Source organism: Triticum aestivum, chromosome 5D (assembly GCF_018294505.1).
Source record: "Triticum aestivum cultivar Chinese Spring chromosome 5D, IWGSC CS RefSeq v2.1, whole genome shotgun sequence".
Classification (NCBI taxonomy): Eukaryota; Viridiplantae; Streptophyta; class Magnoliopsida; order Poales; family Poaceae; genus Triticum; species Triticum aestivum.
In genome coordinates, this window is record NC_057808.1 from 452,792,191 (window position 1) to 452,813,380 (window position 21,190).

Here is a 21,190-nt window from a genome sequence, read left to right on the forward strand (position 1 = left end):
TTGCCTTAAGTAACCCCTATACATTCAGAAAACAGGGTCACACATTAACACACTGAAATAATTCCATGAAGTACTATACTATAGCAACAATGATCAATGATTTACTTGCTAACCTTTTGCCTGTCAGATATTATTGTGTATGTTCCAAATTTGTTACCACTACCAATGTAGCATCTCAGCTGAGTTAAAAACCAAGTCCAACTGTCTCCATCTTCCTTGTCAACCACACCAAAAGCTATGGGTAGATGTTGTTGTTGTCATCCCTTCCTGTGGCAGCAAGAATTTGTTGTCCAATGGTTAACTTGACGAAACACCCATCAAGCCCTGGATGCAGTAAAACATTAGCTACAGACCAAATATGACCCAAAATTCAGAACAGTAAATTCAAGAACAATTACCTATAAATGGTCTGCAACCATTCAGAAACCCTTCCTTTGAAGCTGCCAGACAGTAGAACATGTACTTGGATCTAGGAGTGGGTGCAGGGTTTTCTGGGTCAACAAATGTTGTTACAATGCATCTGCTCCCAGGGTTTGTGTCAAGAACAGCTTGAAGATAATCCCTCGGTCTCAAGTACTGTTGCTTGTGGTCACCTTGCACCACATCAACAACCTTCCTCCTTGCCCTATATGCCACACTTCTTGAAACATCAACTGAAAACTTAGTCTTAGTCTTTTTTATTAATGCATCCACAGGAGCTCTAATGTCTTCTCTCAATGCTGGTTGTACTGATTTGGATAACCACTTTGTAGTAACCTTTGTGTTCTCTGCACATGCTCCACAAGTGTGCAGCATATCACACTTCTTGATGCAGAAAGTTTGCTCATGAGCTATCTTAGAGGCATAGATATAAAAATCACATCCATGTGCTCTCTCTGAGCACCAAACAATAATCCTATCAGGGGCATTTCTGTGATCCTGGAAATTCCTCAAAGTCCTGATGTGAAAATCCCTAACTGCATTTCTGAACACATAAACATTGGTAAAGCACAATCCCTTACAAAACTGTTCTTGTGGATCTGGAAGTTTTTCATTAAACCATACCCTTTCCTTTATGTTCTTCAACCTTCTCTTACTACCACTTGGTAGTTTGAAAGCTCCTTCAAGCTCATCTTCTTCATCACTAATTCCAGGATCACCAGGAAAACAAAGTTCATCTGCTTCAGGAAACCAGTCTGGTTTTTCCTTCTTCTCAACCTCATGGTGTGATCTACTTGCTGGACCAGGATTTCTCACCGTCTTCGGCTTCTGGACCATTGATCTATTTTGTTTTGCAGCTTCTTCAGAGGAGGAGCATGTATGTAATTCCACATTGTTGCCATCTTCATCAGAAAGAAATTCAGACACATCAGTGTCACCTTCAAAATGGTTAAGGTCGGCTTCTCTCTGAAGATTGTTGTTCTTAAGCTCATCCTTTCTGTCTTTGGTTGCATCCACCAGCTTCGTGCAACTTCGTTGTGTGCTAATGCAATGTTCAGCAAAATAACTATCTCTATTTCCATCTGCATTAGAAGGCTCATCTGCTCTCACAACTCGTATGTTCACAATCTTTTCCTTATCTAATTGGATCAACATCTGCTGCACATCATCTTCACAACCAACATGCTCTAGACCTTCTATTCCTTTCTCCTCATCAACAACATAGTACATATAATCATCAGCTCCACAGCCCTCACACGCAATAAGAGAAACCAGAGTTATATGTGATATGTCTGACTGGTAAATCCTTCTAACCACAGATTCTCTGGCTAGGAAATGAAACCAAATTTCCCACTTTGGGTCATCAATACTGCAGCATAGATTAAGATAGTTATAATTAAACGGCCTGGACAATATTAAGATTTCTGATAGTTAACTATTTTTCAGTTCTCTGACATTTTGGATTCACTGAAAACACAACACAATTTTAAGGTTCCTAACAGATTTCAATTAACCATTGTGCACAAACATGGTTCTAATCTAAATCTGAGTGTCCAACTAGCCTATATATCATGCTTCTAAAATTAACCTAAAATTACATAAACACTATGAGAAATCAGTTGCCATACCTCGCTCCGCCAGCAGGACGAGGAAGCTTGCGCCGGCCTCGACCTACGCTTCTTCTCGTCAACGGTACTACAACCGGAGGCGGCCTCACCGACATCTGGGACGGCTGAGATTGCGGTTGGGAAGGCTGTGGAACCACGAAGCTTGTGCTGCCTAGCCAGTTATCAACCTCGGAGAAGCCGGCAACAGTGCCTCCCATCACGTCGGGGGGGATGCCTCGAAGCGATTTGGCGCCGGAGTTTGCATCCACTGCCGCCATGAACGCCGCCGGCTAGGGTTAGGAGAAGAGCTCGAGGGAGAGTGAGGGAGTAGGCGGGGACGAGCGGCCCGGTCGGCCAGCTTAGTCCTGGTCCGACCAGGTGCGACCGACGGCCAACTCTAACGGCTGCGCGCGAGTGCCGTTAGCCGTTACCGCTGGCGTCCACCTGACATGTGGGCCACTGCTGTCAGAATCGGGTTTAAACGCTATAAAACGGTCATTCGTCTACTTGGTAGTTTTTAGTCACGCGATTCCAATTTTTTGGTAGTTATCAGCCATTTTTTAAAAAGTGGTAGTTCTGTTGGACAAAAGCCCCAATTATGGTATTTTTTTGTCAAACACTCATTTTTTAGTTGTTTCTATGTATTTCTCTCGAGCACAGTATAGTTATCGTGTATGCGTACATTTTTTCGTCTCATGGAAAAAAATTGTGAAAGAAGAGAGTGGTCTGGGTGCAGAAGACAATACAGATTACAGAAGCATAGCATTCATTTAATTTGATTTCCCCAAAACGTGTTACAAATTCATCCTGTACTTGATCAACTGATCCTTGGCAAATCTAGACGATGAAATTGACTTTCGCCCGTTCGCCGGTATATTCCACCACTTCCTTCTCGTTGGGCAGTGTAGTAATTCAGTTTTTCCACATCAGCGTCCACCGAGACAAAACAACCTAATATTTTGTATAATCAAGAAAATAATAATCTACTCTACTAAATTCTCAAAAAGAAAATGTTGCATCCATACCGTATCGACTGAGTGCCATGCCTTTGCCTGTGAAAACATCCATTCTATTTCTATAATTCTATCTCACGTCTTCGACCAAAAGTCACCAAAACAGATCATTCATCGGGTGACGTTTCCTTCGAGGAAGCGCCATGCTGTTGACATGGAGACTAAGCGATGACCAATTAATTCTTGACGAGTTCCTCGTCTCCTTTGCCCAGTCAGCGCCCTGGTCCTGGCCAAGAGCAACTGTGCATCTTGTTCCATCTTCATGTCGACACGTCCAGAGGTAGGGACGAACTGAAAACCCTATCCTTTGCCTTGAGAGCCTGCAGAGGAGAAATGGAAGATGATGAGCCATACACTACAAGAATCCAAGACACCGAGAAGTCGACCAATGGAAACAGAGGTTTTGGTTTTGGTTTGATTTGATTTGCCTACCTCTTTGTCCCAGTTCGTGCGCATGGTGATGGCCAGCAGCAGCAGCATCTGCACGATTAATCCACAGATTATACCGAACCACAGCCCCTGAAGTTCAGACCCATAGGTTAGTTCTGAGAGGTTTCTTAAGATGAGAAATACGTACAAGTGAAACTGCAACTTTCTGTATGGTATGGTGTGGTGTGGTGTGGGTGGTGAAATCAGTACCATTCCGCCAAGATGGAAGACAAAGGCAAAGCATAGCGCCGCTGGGATGCCGACAAGGTAGTATGCGCTGAGATTGACACAAGCTCCAATCCTTTGCAGGCCACAGCCCCTAACAACACCTGGAATATAAAGTATATATACCACACGCTGCAATCAGTATATATACCACACGCTGCAATCCTTTGTTCATCAATGATGTTCATCCAAATGATACGAGGCAAGAAGATAGACTAGAGTAGAAATTCAGGAAATGGTCTGCAAGTACTTGGAATTTGCATTATTTGGCGCATCATCTATATTTACCTGAAAGAACACATTGCATATCGTCGAAAATGATCGACACGGAAAGAAGCGGCATCATTCTCGCAATGTACTCCACCACCTCCTTCTCGTTGCTGTACGCATACCCCCATAGATTGCGCACCGAGATCATAATAAGTCCTAACGACACACCTGTCACGAGACCCAGAACCATGGTCACACGAGTAGCCAGACGGGCAGCTTCAGGTCGCCCAGCACCAAGCTCGTTTGAAACACGGGTGCTACAAATGACAAGATACACGGTTTCATTACCAAAGTGATTGTGCGATAAAGTTGTAGTGCAGCCATGGCAAAAGGTTATGAGGCTGAGTTGTTCAGTCGTACCTTATGGCTGCCCCAAGGCCGAAGGGGATCATGAATGTTAATGAAGCCGTGTTTAAGCTGCAAGCAGATCCACATTTTCCATCAGAATGAACAGGGCATACAGAATGTGAAATACTCCATCAAAAACTGCAACTCACCAAATGGACAACACCGATGCCTCGAGCTTAGGATTTGCGAGAAGTCCGGAGAGAAGTACCAGCAGCTCAAACGACCACCACTCTAAGCTGTGTACATGTAGGATCGGATTCAGTCGAAGATGGAACACAGAAAAAAATCCACCTGCAAATCCGAGGGGCACAATCTAAAACTCACCAAACCATGAGCGCAGATGGCAGGGCAAGCTTCATGAAGCTGACGATGTCGTGAAACGCCTCCTTTGAGAGCCCTGTCCAGGTGCTCTTGCAGGATGGAGAGACCCTGATGTAGAGAGCCAAGATTGACACATTGGCCAGGTACGAGACAGCATTGGCCAGCGCAGCGCCCTTGTTGCCCAGTCCAAGCTTGTACACCAGCAACCAGCACACAAGCACGTGGCTCAGCGCCGTGAGACCTGCGCTCGCCATCACCGGGAGCACGATGCTTTGTGTCTGGAGGAATCGGACGTGGCACTGCAGCAGTCCGTAAGCGAACAGTGCCGGAATCATCCACCGGATGTAGCTCCCTGCCCCCATGGCAATCTCAGGGTCCTGGCCGAAGAGCAGGAGGATCTGCCCGGTGTACGCCCAGAGCACCGCAACCACAACGCCCACCAGAGTGAGCACAAGGATCGCCCTCTGCTTGTAGATGCCGAGCAGATGGTACCGTTTTGCCCCGAAGGCTTGCCCACACAGTGTGTCCAAGCTGCTCGCCATGCCAGACTAAGATGACCATCAACAGACGCAAAGAAGAAAACATTCAGGCTGATGTCAGTTGTTGATCCATGAGGATCAAAACACGTAGGAGATGCAATCACACATACCATCAAGCTGAAGCCGGTGACATTCGCAAAGGAGGTGGCGATAGAGGCACTCGAGAGAGCAAGCTCGCCGAGATGGCCGACGAACATGACCGATATCATCTGCACGACGTTCTGCAGCAGGCATCCGGCGATGAGAGGCCCGGCGAGGTACAGCTGCTTCTTAACCTCAGTCACCACCAAGCTCTCCTTTGGCCCTCCTCTCTCCTCAGTGTTGCTCTTGCCCCCAACAAGGGGCTCCTCCATGGCTGGCAACATGCTAGAAATCTCACGCTCTGGCTGGCTCTGAAGAAGGTAGGTGCTAACAAGTCAAGTGAGGGGCATATTTATCATGTTTGTGAAAGAATATTATACTACCAATCAACCTCATCATTATTGTAGAGGCCCGCCACTGGAAACCAAGAGGAAACAGAGGCACTCGCTTGGCAGCCAAGCTGAACTGAACGTGCCTCTCAACCAGTCAATTTCAGCGTGCCTGGGTCAAGTGGAGTAAAGAATCTCATGTGAGACAAGCGCGGCAGCTTGGCAGCCAAGTTCAAGATATCTGACATAATAAACTATCCGACGAGCAAGATTGAATGGAGCAGTTAGCAGCACATGCTCGATTATGGCCGGAGCTGGAGCCTATTATAGTCAAAAGTTGGAAAGCTACAGGCGTTGATGATTGCACAATTATAGTCAAAAGTTGGAAGCTCTCGTCGTCATGTGTCATATCTGGCCCATTCTTCCAAAGAGTGAAGGAAAACATGTCTTCCAGATTTGTGTAGAAACTTCATAGGGCTATTTGGGAAGAATGGAGTGGAAAAGAAATCAATGCATCAATGTAACAACATAGAAAAATGCACAAAAAGTACAGCAAATAGTGATCTAAGATAGGGAGCAAATTTATAGAAATCCAAATCTGAAATGTAATGCAAGAGACGAAGGAAAAAAGACTTGACAAAGAATGTCATATATAAAAATGCATAAAAAGTACAACAAATAATGATCTAAGATGGGAAGCAAATGTAGAGAAGGCCAAATCTGAAACGTAATGCAAAAGAAGAAGAAACAAAGACTTGACAGAATGGGCCAGAGGAACTTCTGAAGTCTAAAGTCCAGATCTGAAATCTGACGTCGTAAGTATTTCTCCATGCACCATAAGAAAGTTGGATCCATGTCTCAAATTTATTTTCTGCTACACTTCCACAAGGCTTAACTGGAATTTAGAAACTAAATGGGAACGACCAAAACAGTTGAATGTCAATATACAGAAGTATGTAGCAGAAGCAAAGGCGAAAGTTGCTACTCTCATTCTGAATCAATTGCAGTTTGTGTCTCTTGAGAAACATGCATTTGAATTGATAAAAGCACACACCAGCAAGAAATGTGTTCGCATAACAATATTCAGCTGTTGATCCCGTTTTCCACTGCATCAACAACAAACGGAATCAGAAAATATACATCATTGTAGTGGCAAAAAAAAAACACTAGTCTAGCATCTCAAGGGAAAAGAAGTACCATTTAAGGATACATGCAAATATGCTAGAGCAGAAAGAATATAAGGAATCAGTTGATACACTTGAGGAAACAAAGGCTATAAGAATCAAAATGTTGTCTAGCTTCAAGATTGTAAGGCTATTTACAACCTATAAGTCACATCAACGTGATCTGTCCAGATGTAAAGAATCTGTCTTGAACAACATTGTACGGCGTATGCTGTTTATAATTCTTATGGAATTTAAAAAATAAGTAAATTTGAATTAGCAAGTCAGGATCAAATTCCAAATTAACTATTCTATCAACTATACAGTTCAAGACTCAACTAGTATTTGCTTTTGTGACACTTCCCTAAACATAACTGTAAAGTAAGTCATTCCTTTTCACTTTGTTTTCGTAGAAACTGGGAACAGTCATTGCACTGTTTTTTTACTAACATCAGTGCATCTATTCTTTTCACCTCACTCTTCCTAGATGCCCACTCCCTACAGATTACCATGTCCATTGGTAGAAAGAAATTAATGTAACATCAAAGATCACAAATAACAAGAGAAAAATAGCATGGGAGAAAAGAGGGAGAGTAAGATCGTTGACCAGAGAGGGCATACATGCAGACTTGCAATATATTTTGGGATGCAGGGTGGCAAATCAGGACAAGGCGGACAAGGTGCACCTGCGGAGGTGTCGCCTCACATCTGGTCATCCCTGTTCTCCGGCCGCCAGCTCTCTCCCTCGAACTGGTCCATCTCGAGCTAGGTGACGGCAGTGGCAGATTGAGAGAGATGGTAGAGTGAGAAGAAGAGCTAGGGATTTGGCAGGATTTGGGTGAATTGGGGATTTCGACCGAGACCCGACGGCCATTGAATAAAACGAGTCCCTCCTATATGATTTTTCCTAGCCAACAAAATTCCGACAGTGGGTCCACACTGAGTCAGCAAGCCACATCGGCCCGTTATGGCTGCAAACAGGCAACTGACCCATTCGCTCATGAAACAAACCGAAGTGACCATTTTTACACATTTTGGGACATGTGTGACCAATGTGCTCATCCCGCGAGAGTTCATTGACGAATGGTGCGTTTATCTCGCGGACTTTCTAGTAAACACCACATTTTTATTTTATTGATTTATTCCCTTATACCATATCAAGTGAGTGCCATGCCTTTGCCTGTGAAAACATGGAGACGAAGCCGTGACCAATTCTAAATTCTTAACGAGTTCCTTATCTCCTTTGCCCAGTTAGTGTCCTGGTCCTGGTCCTGGCCAAGAGCAATTATGCATCATGTTCCATGTTTATGTCGTCATGTCTAGAGGCAGGGACGAACTGAAAACTCTGTCCTTTGCCTTGAGAGCCTAGAGAGGAGAAATGGAAGATGATGAGCCACACACTATAAGAATTCGAGACACCAAAAAACCAACTGACAAAATAATGCGTAATGCGTGGCAGGGGCTTTGGTTTGATTTGCCTTTACCTCTTTATCCCAGTTGGTGCGCATGGTAATGCTCAGCAGCAGCAGCATCTGTACCACTATCCCACAGATTATTCCGAACCACAGCCCCTGGAGTTCATACCATTACATAGGTTTTGAGAGGTTTCTTCAGATAAGGAAATACAGGTGAAACTGCAACTTTCTGTATGCATGGTACGATATGGGTGGTAAAATCAGTACCATTCCGCCAAGATGGTAGACAAAGGCAAAGCATAGCGCCGCCGGAATGCCGACAAGGTAGTACGCGCTGAGATTCACACAAGCACCAATCCTTTGCAAGCCACAGCCTCTGACAATACCTGGAATATATCAGGTATATACCCCACGCTGCAATCAGTACCTTGACAGTAATGTTCACCGAAATGCTACATATCGTTCATCGAAATGACACGAGACAAGAAGATAGACCTGACTAGAGTGCATCTCAAAACAAAGAAAGATAAACTAGAGTTGAAATTCAGGAAATAGTCTGCAAGTATGTACTTGGAATTCGCATTATTTGGTGCATCATCTATATTTACCTGAAAGAACACATTGTAGATCGTCGAAAATGATCGTCACGGAAAGAAGCGGCATCATTCTTGCAATGTATTCCACCACCTCATTCTCATTGCTGTATGCGTACCCCCATAGATTGCGCCCCGAGAGCATAATAAGTCCTAAAGACACACCAGTCGCAAGGCCAAGAACCATGATCACACGAGTAGCCAGACGGGCAGCTTCAGGTCGCCCAGCACCAAGCTCATTTGAAACACGGGTGCTACAATGACAAGATACAGGATTTCATTGCCACAATGACTCTATGATAAAGTTGTAATACAGGCATGGCAAAGTTGTTCAGTCGTACCTTATGGCTGCCCCAAGACCGAAGGGGATCATGAATGCTAATGAACTTGTGTTCAAACTGCAAGCAGTTTGACATTTCCCATCAGAACAGGGCATACAGAATGTGAAACTCCATGAAAAATGCAACTCACCAAATGGACAACACCGATGCCTCCAGCTTAGGATTTGGGAGAAGTCCGGAGAGAAGTACCAGCAGCTCAAACGACCACCACTCTAGGCTGTGTACATGTAGGATCAGATTCAGCCCAAGATGGAGCGCGAAAAAAATCTACCTGCAAATCTGAGGGAGACAAACTAAAACTCACCAAACCATCAGCGCAGATGGCACGGCAAGCTTCATGAAGCTAAGGATGTCGTGAAACGCCTCCTTTGAGAGGCCTGTCCAGGTGCTCCTGCAGGATGGAGAGACCCTGATGTAGATAGCCAAGATTGACACATTGGCCAGGTATGAGATGCCATTGGCCAGGGCAGCGCCCTTGTTGCCCAGCCCAAGCTTGTACACCAGCAACCAGCACACAAGCACGTGGCTCAGCGCCGTGACGCCTGCGCTCGCCATCACCGGGAGGACAATGTTCTGTGTCTGGAGGAACCGGACATGGCACTGCAGCAGTCCGTAAGCGAACAGTGCTGGAATCATCCACCGGATGTAGCTCCCTGCCCCCATGGCAATCTCCGGGTCCTGGCCGAAGAGCAGGAGGATCTGCCCAGTGTACGCCCAGAGCACCGCAACCACAACGCTCACCAGAGTGAGCACAAGGATGGCCCTCTGCTTGTAGATGCCGAGCAGATGGTACCGTTTTGCCCCAAAGGCTTGCCCACACAGTGTGTCCAAGCTGCTCGCCATGCCAGACTAAAATGATTATGAACAGATACAAGAAAAAAAACATTCAGGCTGATGTTAGCTGTTCATTCATGAGGATCAAAATATGTAGGAGAGGCGATGAATTCACATAAAAATATACCAACAAGCTGAAGCCGGTGACACCGGCAAAGGAGGTGGCGATGGAGGCACTCGAGAGAGCGAGCTCACCGAGATGGCCGACAAACATGACCGATATCATCTGCACGACGCTCTGCAAGAGGCATCCGGCGATGAGGGGCCCGGCGAGGTACAGCTGCTTCTTAACCTCGGTCACCACCAAGCTCTCTTTTGGCCCTCCTGTCTCCTCAGCGCTGCTGTTGCCCCCAACAAGGGGCTCCTCCATGGCTGGCAACATACTTGAAATCTAACGCTCTGGCTGTGAAGAAGGTAGGTGTTAACAAGTGAAGTGGGGGTATATTTATCATGTTTGTGAGAGAATATACTAGTACTAATCAACCTCAATAATGTTGCATAGGCCGGCCACTCGAGGACAAATTCAGTAAGGAAACCAAGAGGAAACAGAGGCACTCGCTTGGCAGGCAAGCTGAAGGTGCCCCTGAACCAGTCAATTTCAGTGTGCCTGGGTCAAGTGGAGTAAAAGAATCTCATCATGTCATGTTTAGACGAAGGAGGCATCTTGGCGGCCAAGTTCAAGACATCTGACACAATAAACTATCTGACAGCAAGATTGATGGAACGATTAACAACACATGCTCGATCAGCACATTTGCACTATGTCAAAAGTTGGAAAGTTACAGGCGTAGATGATCTCACAGGCAACGAAATCAATCACGGCCGGCGGCTGGAGCCGCTCTCGTCGTCATGTGTCATATCTGAACCCCTGACGTGCTACGACCTACTTCATGACGCATACACAAAAGGGAATTAATTTCCTAAGATGCACCGCCATCAAGGTATCAGTTAACCATCTGGCCGTGTTTGTTTCTGCTTTAGGCAGCAGAATTCTCAGAGGAAAAATCAAAAGCTGAAACCAACAGCCATTTGGAATCAGCTTTGCCAGTGAAGCTGAGTCTCGATCCGGGCCATTTTCAGTGCAATTAGCTGAAGCACATCGTCCAAGTGTCCAGAAGTGATTCGGAGCCAATTGTAGAAACAAACAGAGCCTCTTTATGTCTTTGATTACTAAAAAAACAGAGCATCTGAATGGGCTCCTGAATTTCGAGTTGAGCCGGACAGATTTTTCTCATAAGTTCGTTGTGTGTTCCTAAATCAGGCATGGGCAACGACAAATTTGGAGTCTGTGATGTGAGAAAGGGAGAGAAGAGAGCAGAAAAGGGTGTGGATAAAGAAGCGTACCGCAGCAGCGGCTCAGGCGGCCCCAAGAAGTTGTTCCCGGCCGAGGAAGGCGGCGGCCATGGGGATGATGGAGTAATGCCATCGTATTGGGTCGGGCCGCTGAAGGGAGGAGGTGGGAGACTGGGGGAGGACGGAGTCCTGCCCGTCATGGACGCCCTCATCCCAGCTCCCGCCATGGAGGGCATCGACGCCTCGCCGTGGTCCGGCGTCGATGATGGCTGGTGCGGTGACGGCCGACGGCGGCGGGGCTGAGGCTGAGCAGATAGGCAGCGGGGCTTAGGAGATCGAACAGCGGCGGGGCTGAGCAGATCGACGGCGGGGATGTGCGGGTAGGGTAGGGTAGGGTCGGGGAGAAGAGACGGAGGCGGCGTGCGGCACTGCCGGCGTCGGTCTCGGGCGACGGGGCGAGAGAGCTCGAGAGGTGCGTTGACTTGACTACGTCGTGGGCGTATCGGTAGAGCTTTTTTTTCCGGAAAAACTAAGGCTCATACGTGTGGCATCTTACACACCGCCCACACGGCTCCATCATCACTCATTTTGTCACGTAGGAACAGATGACACTCATTTTGTCACGTAGGAACAGATGACATCAGTAGGAATCTTTTTGGTTTCGGCTTAAAAATGTTTTATCTCTTAACTGAAAAATCAAAACAAAAATCCGTTTTCACCATTAAATCCATCTCGACGAGATTTTCAAAACTAGACCCCATGTTGATATGTTTCGACGAAATTTTTTTTGCCCAAAAGTTACCAAGATGTTTACACTGTAGTTGACATAGTGTTTAAACTAAAGTTGCCATGTGGCAATTTTAGTTTGTAGAGCATGGCAATTTTAGTTTTTTTTATGATGGCAATTCTAGTACTTTGACCATGAAAATTATTTTTTGTATGAACCATGGCAATTTTAAGTGCATGTATCATGGCAAATTTAGTTTATGGTTCATGGCAAGTCTAGTTTCTTAATTTCCTGTTTTATAATATGTCAAAATTTACTCTTAAATGTAGCAAAAAATAGCTGAAACATGTCATGACAACTTCAGTGTAAACATCATGGCAATTCATGTGCAATAGACATGGCAACTTTTAACTCAAAAAAATTTCGTCGAAATATATTGATATGGGATCTAGTTTCGAAGATCTCATCGCGAGGAATTTAATGGTGAAAACGGATCTTCAATCAAATTTTTCATTTAAGAGATAAAACATTTTAAAAACTGAAAATCAAAAAATATTTCCGCATGCATGCATGTGATGACGTGGTGCAGTCCGTGTGTTATAGGGCGTGTGGACGGTTTTGCCTCCCACGGCACGTGTGGGCGTTAGCGTTGTCCTTCTTTTAGCGGTGAAAAAGTTTATTCAAGTCATGATGTTCACCGGAATACAATATCCGGTAGTATATCAGACCGCCAGACATGTCTACCCCAAACTCTAAAGAATGGCGGGCGCTACAAATCAACCGACTGATTTTCCATACGATTCATCCTGTGTAACAGTAAATGAAGGTCAACGCATCAGCCTGCTCCCGCTTTCTCCTTCTGAGTCACCAAACGCACTCAGCAGCCTGCCGTCTCCCCATGGTCGTTTGTTCGCAGTGGACCTCTTCGTCGCCGCCAACCAGTACCGCTGCTCCAACGTTGCTGCAGAGTAGGAGATCCACCCTGTGGCTGGCGACAACGTGGCTTCAATGCAGCACCGGTGGCCAGCGAGGAGGGCTTCATTGCAGCACCGGTGGCCGGCAACAAGGGCTTCATTACAACACGGCTGGCTTCATTGCAGCAATGGTGGCCAGCAACGACGGCTTCATTGCAGCACCGGCAGCCTCTGCATCGCAGCCCCGGTGATCCGACGGTGCCGCATCCCATCCGGCATGTAGCCCCGGCGGAGCTCCATTCCAGCTCCGGCGACGCGGCAAAATCTCCAATGCAGCACCGCCACCTCCCGGCGAAGCTCCATTGCAGCGGCGGTGCGGCAGCTCCGACGGAGCTCCATTGCATCCCATGGTAGCTTCACGACCCGGCCCTTCCGCAACACTGGGTGCTCCAAAAAAATTGGCGCCGACGACGTTGCATCGGCACTCTCTGCAACACTAGACGCCAAACCGGTAGCACCGTCGCGCTCCTCAAACACCAGCAGCAACAAGTCCGCGTGAGGAGCTGAAGGTCGCCGACTGCTGGAGTGCGGCAGGTCACAGCAAGGTGCTGCAAGGTGCTCCGCGGGTTGCTCCGACGAGGGCTAATGGCGGAGAGATGGGACGGCTTGCTCCGACCAGGATTAACGGCGAAGAGTTTGGATGGACGTGCGAGACAGAGGTAGGAGAGGAGAAAGGGGATCTCACTCAGAGCGGGGTAGGAGAAAAGGAAACGAGCCTATGGTGACGCTAGAGATAAGGTAATTGCACGAGATTGTGGCGTGGCCCTAGGCGGACGCGTGGCGTGCAGGGGACACGACTTATTTTCTGGAGAAATCATCCGGATGCATTTAAACGTTTTCCCTAAGAATAGATGCCTAGGTTTTTCACGGCGGAACCGGCCCATCCGGATTCAAGTCCTAGACTTGACGATGCTCGTATTTTTCTGGATTTATTTCAAACTTTTCCGGCGATGCTCCTTCAGTGAAAGAAGACATCCCCATCGACTACGGAGGCATCTGTCGTGACTTCATCGGTCTCAATATAATGTGACAGTTCAGTCTTTTAGAGGTGCTCATAAATGTAGGGTGTGCGTTTGTGATCATATGGGTGTGTTCACGCTCTCGCATTGGTTGTCAACGATTCGAGGGTTGTCATGTTTATGTTGCGGTATAGTGGTTAATCGGGGGTACCACGGGCAGCACACCTATAGCGGTGGTCATGCTTCGACCGGGTGTCATGGCTACATCGACATGCATTCGTAGTCAGTGTTCAAGGGTGTCTGGCGTCACAACCCTGCAGCAAAACCCAGGGTTCGACGACAGCGCCCCTAGAGTGGCATTATTCGGGGATTTCATGGATTCGAGTCCACAATGGTAGGTTCTCGGGGTTTGTGATTCCCATGGACACAATGGTGTGCATCTATGACGGTTTTGTGTTGCTTTTGCTAGGGATGATGGCGAGGTGTCAACCGCCGGAGTTGTAGGGGGAGGAGCAGCAAAGGGGAGGGCTTTTGTACAACACAGTCGTACTAATTTGTCCTTGGAAGTAGGCCAAGATTTTTGCTCCTAACAAGCAAGCCAATGTTGAGTCTCTGGGACAATGACCATCTCTATCCTAGAGTGTATGCTACTCTTGGCAGGTTGGGCCTTATTCCATTTGTCATCTTCAACCATCTGTACAATGAAGACCTCGTTATGCAGTTCTTTGCCACTGTCTTCTTCTCCAATGACACTGCTCGCATACTCACCTAGATGTCTGGGACTCAGCCAGTGCTTTGCCTCTATGGCCAAGTTCTCTAAGGTTATTCCATATCAGTTTTTTGAGGAGGAGAATGAAGACTTTGGCCGTGTCCCTGAGGTTGGGCAGCGTCACAAGGATGATATTGCGCTTGCCTACAAACAAGAGAAGTATTTTGTCACCTGTTCTATCAAGGAGTTGTTGTCAGTGTATGATACTATGCATCACATCCTTAGGTACACTCTCAATCCTAAGGCTAGTGACTCGCATAACTTGAGGAGCTCGATGTTAGATATCATCGTGTATATTCATGAGAAAAAGAAAGTAGATGTCTTGGACTTCATGTTCTATGAGCTTCGTCAGTGTGTGCAGGAGAACAAGTCCTTGATATATGCTTGGTTCATCCAGGCATTGATTGAGTCTGTCTGCCCAACAAGCTATATCTCTCAATACAAGACATCCATTCCGAAGCGCAATATGAACCGGACTCCTACCGCTCCTGCTCCTTATGTGGCTCCTAAGAAGGGGCGCAATCCAAGGCCCGATGAGCGCGCCACCTACACTCATGGGTGTTCCTCCACTTACCAAATTCCAGGTGGTAAGGGCAAGAAGGTTGTTTATGAGGCCAGTTTCACCAAAGAGGAGAAGAAGTCTCTGCTGAAGTGTAATGCCCTAATTTTCTTTTGTTGTGCCTATATTATGTTTAAACAAATGAAAAAATAGAGTCGATAGTTATTGAACTTTATGTAAGAAGAGGAAACAAGGAAAATGAGAGAGAGAGAGAGAGAGATATGGGAAAAAATGGGTGAAGCAAAAGGAAATTAAAAGATAAGGTGTGTGTGCAGGAGAACAAGTCCTTGATATATGCTCCATTCATCGAGGCATTTTATTGAGTCTGTCTACCCAACAAGTTATATTTCTCAATACAAGATGTCCATTCTGAAGCGCAATATGAATTGGACTCCTGCCGCTCTTGCTCCTTATGTGGCTCCTAAGAAGGGGCGCAATCTAAGGCCCGATGACTGTGCCACCTACACTCATTGGTGTTCCTCCACTGCCCGGATTCCGCGTGGTAAGGGCAAGAAGGTTGTTTCTGAGGCCAGTTTCATCAAAGAGGAGAAGAAGTCTCTGCTGAAGTGTAATGCCCCGATTTTTTTGCTACCTAATTGTGCCTATATTATGTTCAAATAGATGAATAAAGTAGATCAGTAGTTATCGAACTTGATGTAAGAAGAGGAAACAAGGAAAATGAGAGAGAGAGAGAGAGAGAGAGAGAGAGAGAGAGAGAGAGAGCATGGGAAATAAATGGGTAAGGCAAAAAGAAAATAAAAGATAAGGCATAAGGTGTGTGTGCTGGTATTTGAACCCTATACCTCTAGCTATATTAAGTATGTAGCAACTAGTTGCTCTAGGTGGTGCTTCTGATAATGTATCAGGCAACATATTAGCTAGCCCTTCTGAAATGAGAGGAAAGAAATTCTACCTGGGCCCAATGCCCAGTCAAGCTCTGCGTGACGGTAATCCCTCGTTGTGCCGCTAGATGCTGCGCCCAAATCCCCTTCTATACCTAATAATAAAGGGGCTCTTGCTTCTGGCGGTACGACATCAAAATTGCCATCAAAGTTGCAAAATATTACCCACTGATGCCACCTATAAGTGATAAAAACATTTCACACAGGGAAATCTCCTCCCGGGCCGGCCCAGTAGAAACCTTCTATACTGCGCCCTGCGCTAGGAGAAGACATAGCGTGCATGTTTGGGTCAGCCCATGTCCGGGCAGCCTGTTTTTTAAATAATTTGGGACTTCAGAAAAGTTCCAAAAATTCAAAAAATGAGAATTTTGAAATAAAATGTTTAATAATTCATAAATGTTTCAGAAAATGTTCGCGATTTTTAAAAGATGTTTGCATATTAAAAGATATTCGCAATTTTGAAAACAAATGTTCTGAAAATCAAAAAATGTTCATGATTTTGTAAAAAAGTATGTGTATTAAAAAAATAATGAAATTATAAAAAATTTCTCCAATTCAAAAAATGTTCATGAATTGAAAAATATCCTAAAAATTCAAAAATTGTCGTGACTTACAAAATAATTTATTGATTCATAAAATGTTCACCGATTCAAGAAATGATCATGCATTTCAAATAAGTTCATTAAATAAAAAAATGTTCGTGAATTTCAAAAATTGTTCCACCAGACAACTTCCAAAAGAAATCATTGATTCTAGAAATCTTCGCCTATTCAAGAAAAATATTTAAAAAAATGTTCAGATTTTTTAAAAAATGTTTGCAAATAGCATAAAATGTTCATGATTTTAAAAATGTTCAAAAATCTATAAAAGTGTTCATGAATTTGAAAAATGTTCACGATTTTAGATATGTTCACGAGTTTAAAAAATGGTCATGATTTTTCAAAAAAAAATTGTTCATGATTTCACGAAAGTGAGAGTGATAGTGTATCTCGGTGATGCAGCAAAATATGGTCATGGCCATTGGAGATTACGAACCATTTTGCTAGTTCTCCTCTAATCCCCTCACCAAGCCCTACCTCCTGGTTACCCAGTTGAGGTTGTCCCTGCCGGGTCGCTGCTGTTACCGGAGGAAGGGTTGTTGCTGTCCTCCGCTTCCTCGTCAGGTCGTGGTCGCTGCCTAGTCCCTGTAGGTTTGGTTAGCAACGGGTTGATCAATTGGACTATTGGTGTGGATTGTTTTTCCAATTCTTGTATCTTACCTAAGACAGAGCTATGTATGCTGCTTAGAATTTCCCTGTACAATCCTGTTGGGATTAGGAATATGAACATGTCTCATGTAGCATTGGATTTCTCTGGTTGTTTTGTAAACTGAATCTAGTTCAGTTAAAACTGCACTGTCAAATCTAGACAACCAACTTCTAGGTAAAAAAAATTACTCCCTTCGTTCCTAAATATTTGTCTTTCTAGAGATTTCAACAAGTGACTACATACGTAGCAAAATAAGTGAATCTACACTCTAAAATATGTCTATATATATCCGTATGTGGTAGTCCATTTGAAATCTCTAAAAAGACAAATATTTAGGAACGGTGGGAGTAGTTAGTTATGCTCAAAATTTTGAGTTGTCCTCTACATATGATTTGTAAAGCAAGTTCTAAGGTTTCCTTAGAGTACTTATTTGCATCGTTTGGATCTACGGTTTGAGAGCAGCCATCAATTTAGTTTGTTGTCCTGAAATAGAGTTTCCTGGATATAGTATTTTCATATGTGAGATTAGGCCCTGTTAGAGGTGAACATAAAATGAAGTCACAAAATGAAAATTGTAGATGCTGTTTTGTAGATGCTTAAACACATATCATTTGTTAGATTTCGTTTGGAGTATTAAATCCTATGAAATTATCAAAGCAGGCTGCACTATGTTGGACAGAATTTTATGTTTGGACTTGGCTGGATGTAACCAAACTTATACTCTCAGTTTTCGTCATCGTTGATGGTGTGAGGACTTATAATGTGATGAAGTAGATATGAGCTAGGGTCTTGTGCGCAGGAGCGACCCTAAATTACATATGCTTATGTGAGGAGACCATGTGTTTATAGTGATTGTGATTTATGCTTGATTACATGTGTGGGTACTTCTAGTTCAGGATCATTTGACTCACAATTTGTGCCCCGCGGTTGAGGCAAGTTCATGACAGGATAATGATTTAGCATATCCCCTGCACCCCATTTTATTTATGATATTTGCCCATGTCAATGATGTTTATTATGATGGAGATGATGATGTCCATGATACGTTGATTCAAGTACTTTGCTTGCATTTGCATAGTTGCACTCATGATGATAGTGAATGAAGAGTTCCCTAGCTACTTTGGTAGGCACTTGAGACCTTCATTGTTGGGTTGTGACCTATTTTGGAGTCAACCTCCACATGTTGGAGTGAGTGGATGCCGACGGGTGTCCAGTCAAGCGATAACAGTATACGCAATGAAATGGGATGAGCATGTAGGCATGTAGGACACGAATACATGTGTTGAGTGCTGATGAGTGTATGGGGTTTAATAGTGATTTGGTATCTTGACATGTGTAATGCTTATTACTCCTGTATGTACTTGTTGAGTCTTTGTACTCATCCTTGTTGTTTATTGATGTCTACTACACAACCTTCTTATTGTAGACGTTGTTGGGCCTCCAAGTGCAGAGGTTTGTAGGACAGTAGCAAATTTCCCTCAAGTGGATCACCTAAGGTTTATCAATCCGTGGGAGGCGTAGGATGAAGATGGTCTCTCTCAAGCAACCCTGCAACCAAATAACAAAGAGTCTCTTGTGTCCCCAACACACCCAATACAATGGTAAATTGTATAGGTGCACTAGTTCGGCGAACAGATGGTGATACAAGTGCAATATGGATGGTAGATATAGGTTTTTGCAATCTGAAAATATAAAAACAACAAGGTAACTAATGATAAAAGTGAGCACAAACGGTATTGCAATGCGTTGAAACAAGGCCTAGGGTTCATACTTTCACTAGTGCAAGTCCTCTCAACAATAATAACATAATTGGATCATATAACTATCCCTCAACATGCAACAAAGAGTCACTCCAAAGTCACTAATAGTGGAGAACAAACGAAGAGATTATGGTAGGGTACGAAACCACCTCAAAGTTATCCTTTTTGATCGATCTATTCAAGAGTCCGTAGTAAAATAGCACGAAGCTATTCTTTCCGTTCGATCTATCCTAGAGTTCGTACTAGAATAACACCTTAAGACACAAATCAACCAAAACCCTAATGTCACCTAGATACTCCAATGTCACCTCAAGTATCCGTGGGTATGATTATACGATATGCATCACACAATCTCAGATTCATCTATTCAAACCAACACAAAGTACTTCAAAGAGTGCCCCAAAGTTTCTACCGGAGAGTCAAGACGAAAACGTGTGCCAACCCCTATGCATAAGTTCACGAGGTCACGGAACCCGCAAGTTGATCACCAAAACATACATCAAGTAGATCACGTGATATCCCATTGTCACCACAGATAAGCACATGCAAGACATACATCAAGTGTTCTCAAATCCTAAAAGACTCAATCCGATAAAATAACTTCAAAGGGAAAACTTAGTCCATTACAAGAGAGTAGAAGGGGAGAACATCATAAGCTCCAACTATAATAGCAAAGCTCACGATAAATCAAGATTGTACCACCTCAAGAACACGAGAGAGAGAGAGAGAGAGATCAAACACATAGCTACTGGTACATACCCTCAGCCCCGAGGGTGAACTACTCCCTCCTCGTCATGGAGAGTGAAAGGACATGCGGTGCCCCCATGTGTGGTTTTGGTAATTGATGACATTCTGTATGGACTAATGGTTGCATTGAGTTATGTTTGAAGGATTTGTCCATAGGCATTTCTTGAAGTCCATGTGTTGGTTTCAAGGAGTTTATGAGTTGATCAAGGTGCTATTAAGGAATTATCCAAAGATTGGTCATGTGAGTGTTGAGCTTATTGCAAGCATGTCTTGAAGAAGAAGATTGTGTGATCATTCATGTTTACCTTCAAGTCATCATCCAACTGAAGAGAGTTGGAAAGATTCAAGGTTGATCAAGACTAAGTCAAGAGTGAATCAAGTTGAGCAGCTCACAAAGCGTAGAAGATGTACCGGGAGGGATCAAGTGATCCCATGGTATAGTAAGCATTGTCCATTGCACTTTGTGTACTAACCCATGGTCTATGTGAGAGTTCTATGTGGGGTTAGGTACGTGTCCATGGGCTTGCTTCAAGAGGAAGATATCATACAACCCATGGAAAGGATGACATCAAGTGGTGATCGTCATCAAGATTGTCATGTGCAAGTTCAAGTGTAGCATCACGAAGAGATCAAGTGCTTGAAGATTGCCATCCATTGTGGTATCAATGGACTTGTGAAGATGTGCCGAAGAGTGGCTCACCCATAGTGGAGTATGGGGGAGCAATCATCTAGTCTCCATCGTCCCAACGCAATCAAGAAAGGTGGTCCATCTTGAGGAGGACAAGATCGTCATCATCTAGCTCAAGTGGATCATGTGCAAGGCAAAGGTTTGCCCTTGATAGGTTTTCTATTTTACCGGTCTCATGGTGGTAGTTGGGAGACCGGGTTATAGGATCGTTTGCCGTACTATCAAGGGGGGCTCTCAAGTTGGTAGCTTGATCGTATCGTTCGTAGAGAGCTCAAACCATTGCATCCTTGCATCATCTTTCTTGGTTATTGCTTGGTTCTCTTTGTGAGTCTTAGAGCTTATGGTCATCTTGATGACAAGCTTGAGTTCATCGAAAACGGAGTTCGCGTGCGTCTTCTATGATGTTTTCGGTGTTGGAGGTTTTACCGGTCTTATCCGAGAAAGGGTTCTCACCATTTTCTTATGGTCTTTTTCTCATTTGCTTCTTATTGATATTTCTTTCAATATTGTGTTAGCCCATGTCGTTAGCTTTCCAACAAACTTGGTTTCGTTGAATTTGGAGTCCGTTTGCAGAAGTTGTGGCTGTTTTGGTAAAGGCTGCAGCGGTACTACCGCGACTAGAGCGGATGTAAATTT

General features: G+C 44.6%; 2 protein-coding genes across 11 annotated transcripts; both read right to left on the reverse strand.

Moving 5' to 3' along the window:
* Nucleotides 1-2,776: 2,776 nt before the first annotated feature.
* Nucleotides 2,777-5,932, reverse strand: LOC123122668 (protein DETOXIFICATION 16-like). Its single transcript, XM_044542971.1, has 9 exons — nt 5,645-5,932; nt 5,283-5,564; nt 4,637-5,181; nt 4,462-4,548; nt 4,325-4,381; nt 3,983-4,221; nt 3,680-3,798; nt 3,473-3,559; nt 2,777-3,360 (listed from the first exon to the last, which is right to left on the reverse strand). Exons 2-9 carry the CDS (start codon nt 5,535-5,537, stop codon nt 3,301-3,303), a joined length of 1,449 nt encoding a protein of 482 aa, XP_044398906.1. The 5' UTR covers nt 5,538-5,564; nt 5,645-5,932; the 3' UTR covers nt 2,777-3,300.
* LOC123122669 (protein DETOXIFICATION 16-like) lies at nt 5,645-11,723 on the reverse strand. 10 transcript variants are annotated; one of them, XR_006460341.1, is made up of 11 exons: nt 11,273-11,723; nt 10,056-10,331; nt 9,399-9,943; nt 9,225-9,311; nt 9,095-9,151; nt 8,769-9,007; nt 8,428-8,546; nt 8,230-8,316; nt 7,920-8,110; nt 6,637-6,688; nt 5,645-5,754 (listed from the first exon to the last, which is right to left on the reverse strand). XR_006460341.1 is itself a non-coding variant. In XM_044542978.1 (10 exons), exons 3-10 carry the CDS (start codon nt 10,177-10,179, stop codon nt 8,051-8,053), a joined length of 1,233 nt encoding a protein of 410 aa, XP_044398913.1. In that variant the 5' UTR covers nt 10,180-10,327; nt 10,413-10,535; nt 11,273-11,723; the 3' UTR covers nt 7,920-8,050. The 10 variants fall into 10 exon arrangements, 8 of the variants coding, with proteins under 8 accessions (XP_044398913.1, XP_044398909.1, XP_044398911.1 ...); XR_006460340.1 differs by lacking the exon at nt 5,645-5,754 and having other exon boundaries at nt 6,454-6,688; XM_044542978.1 differs by lacking the exons at nt 5,645-5,754; nt 6,637-6,688 and adding an exon at nt 10,413-10,535 and having other exon boundaries at nt 9,399-9,926; nt 10,124-10,327.
* Between the last annotated feature and the right edge of the window lie 9,467 nt (nt 11,724-21,190).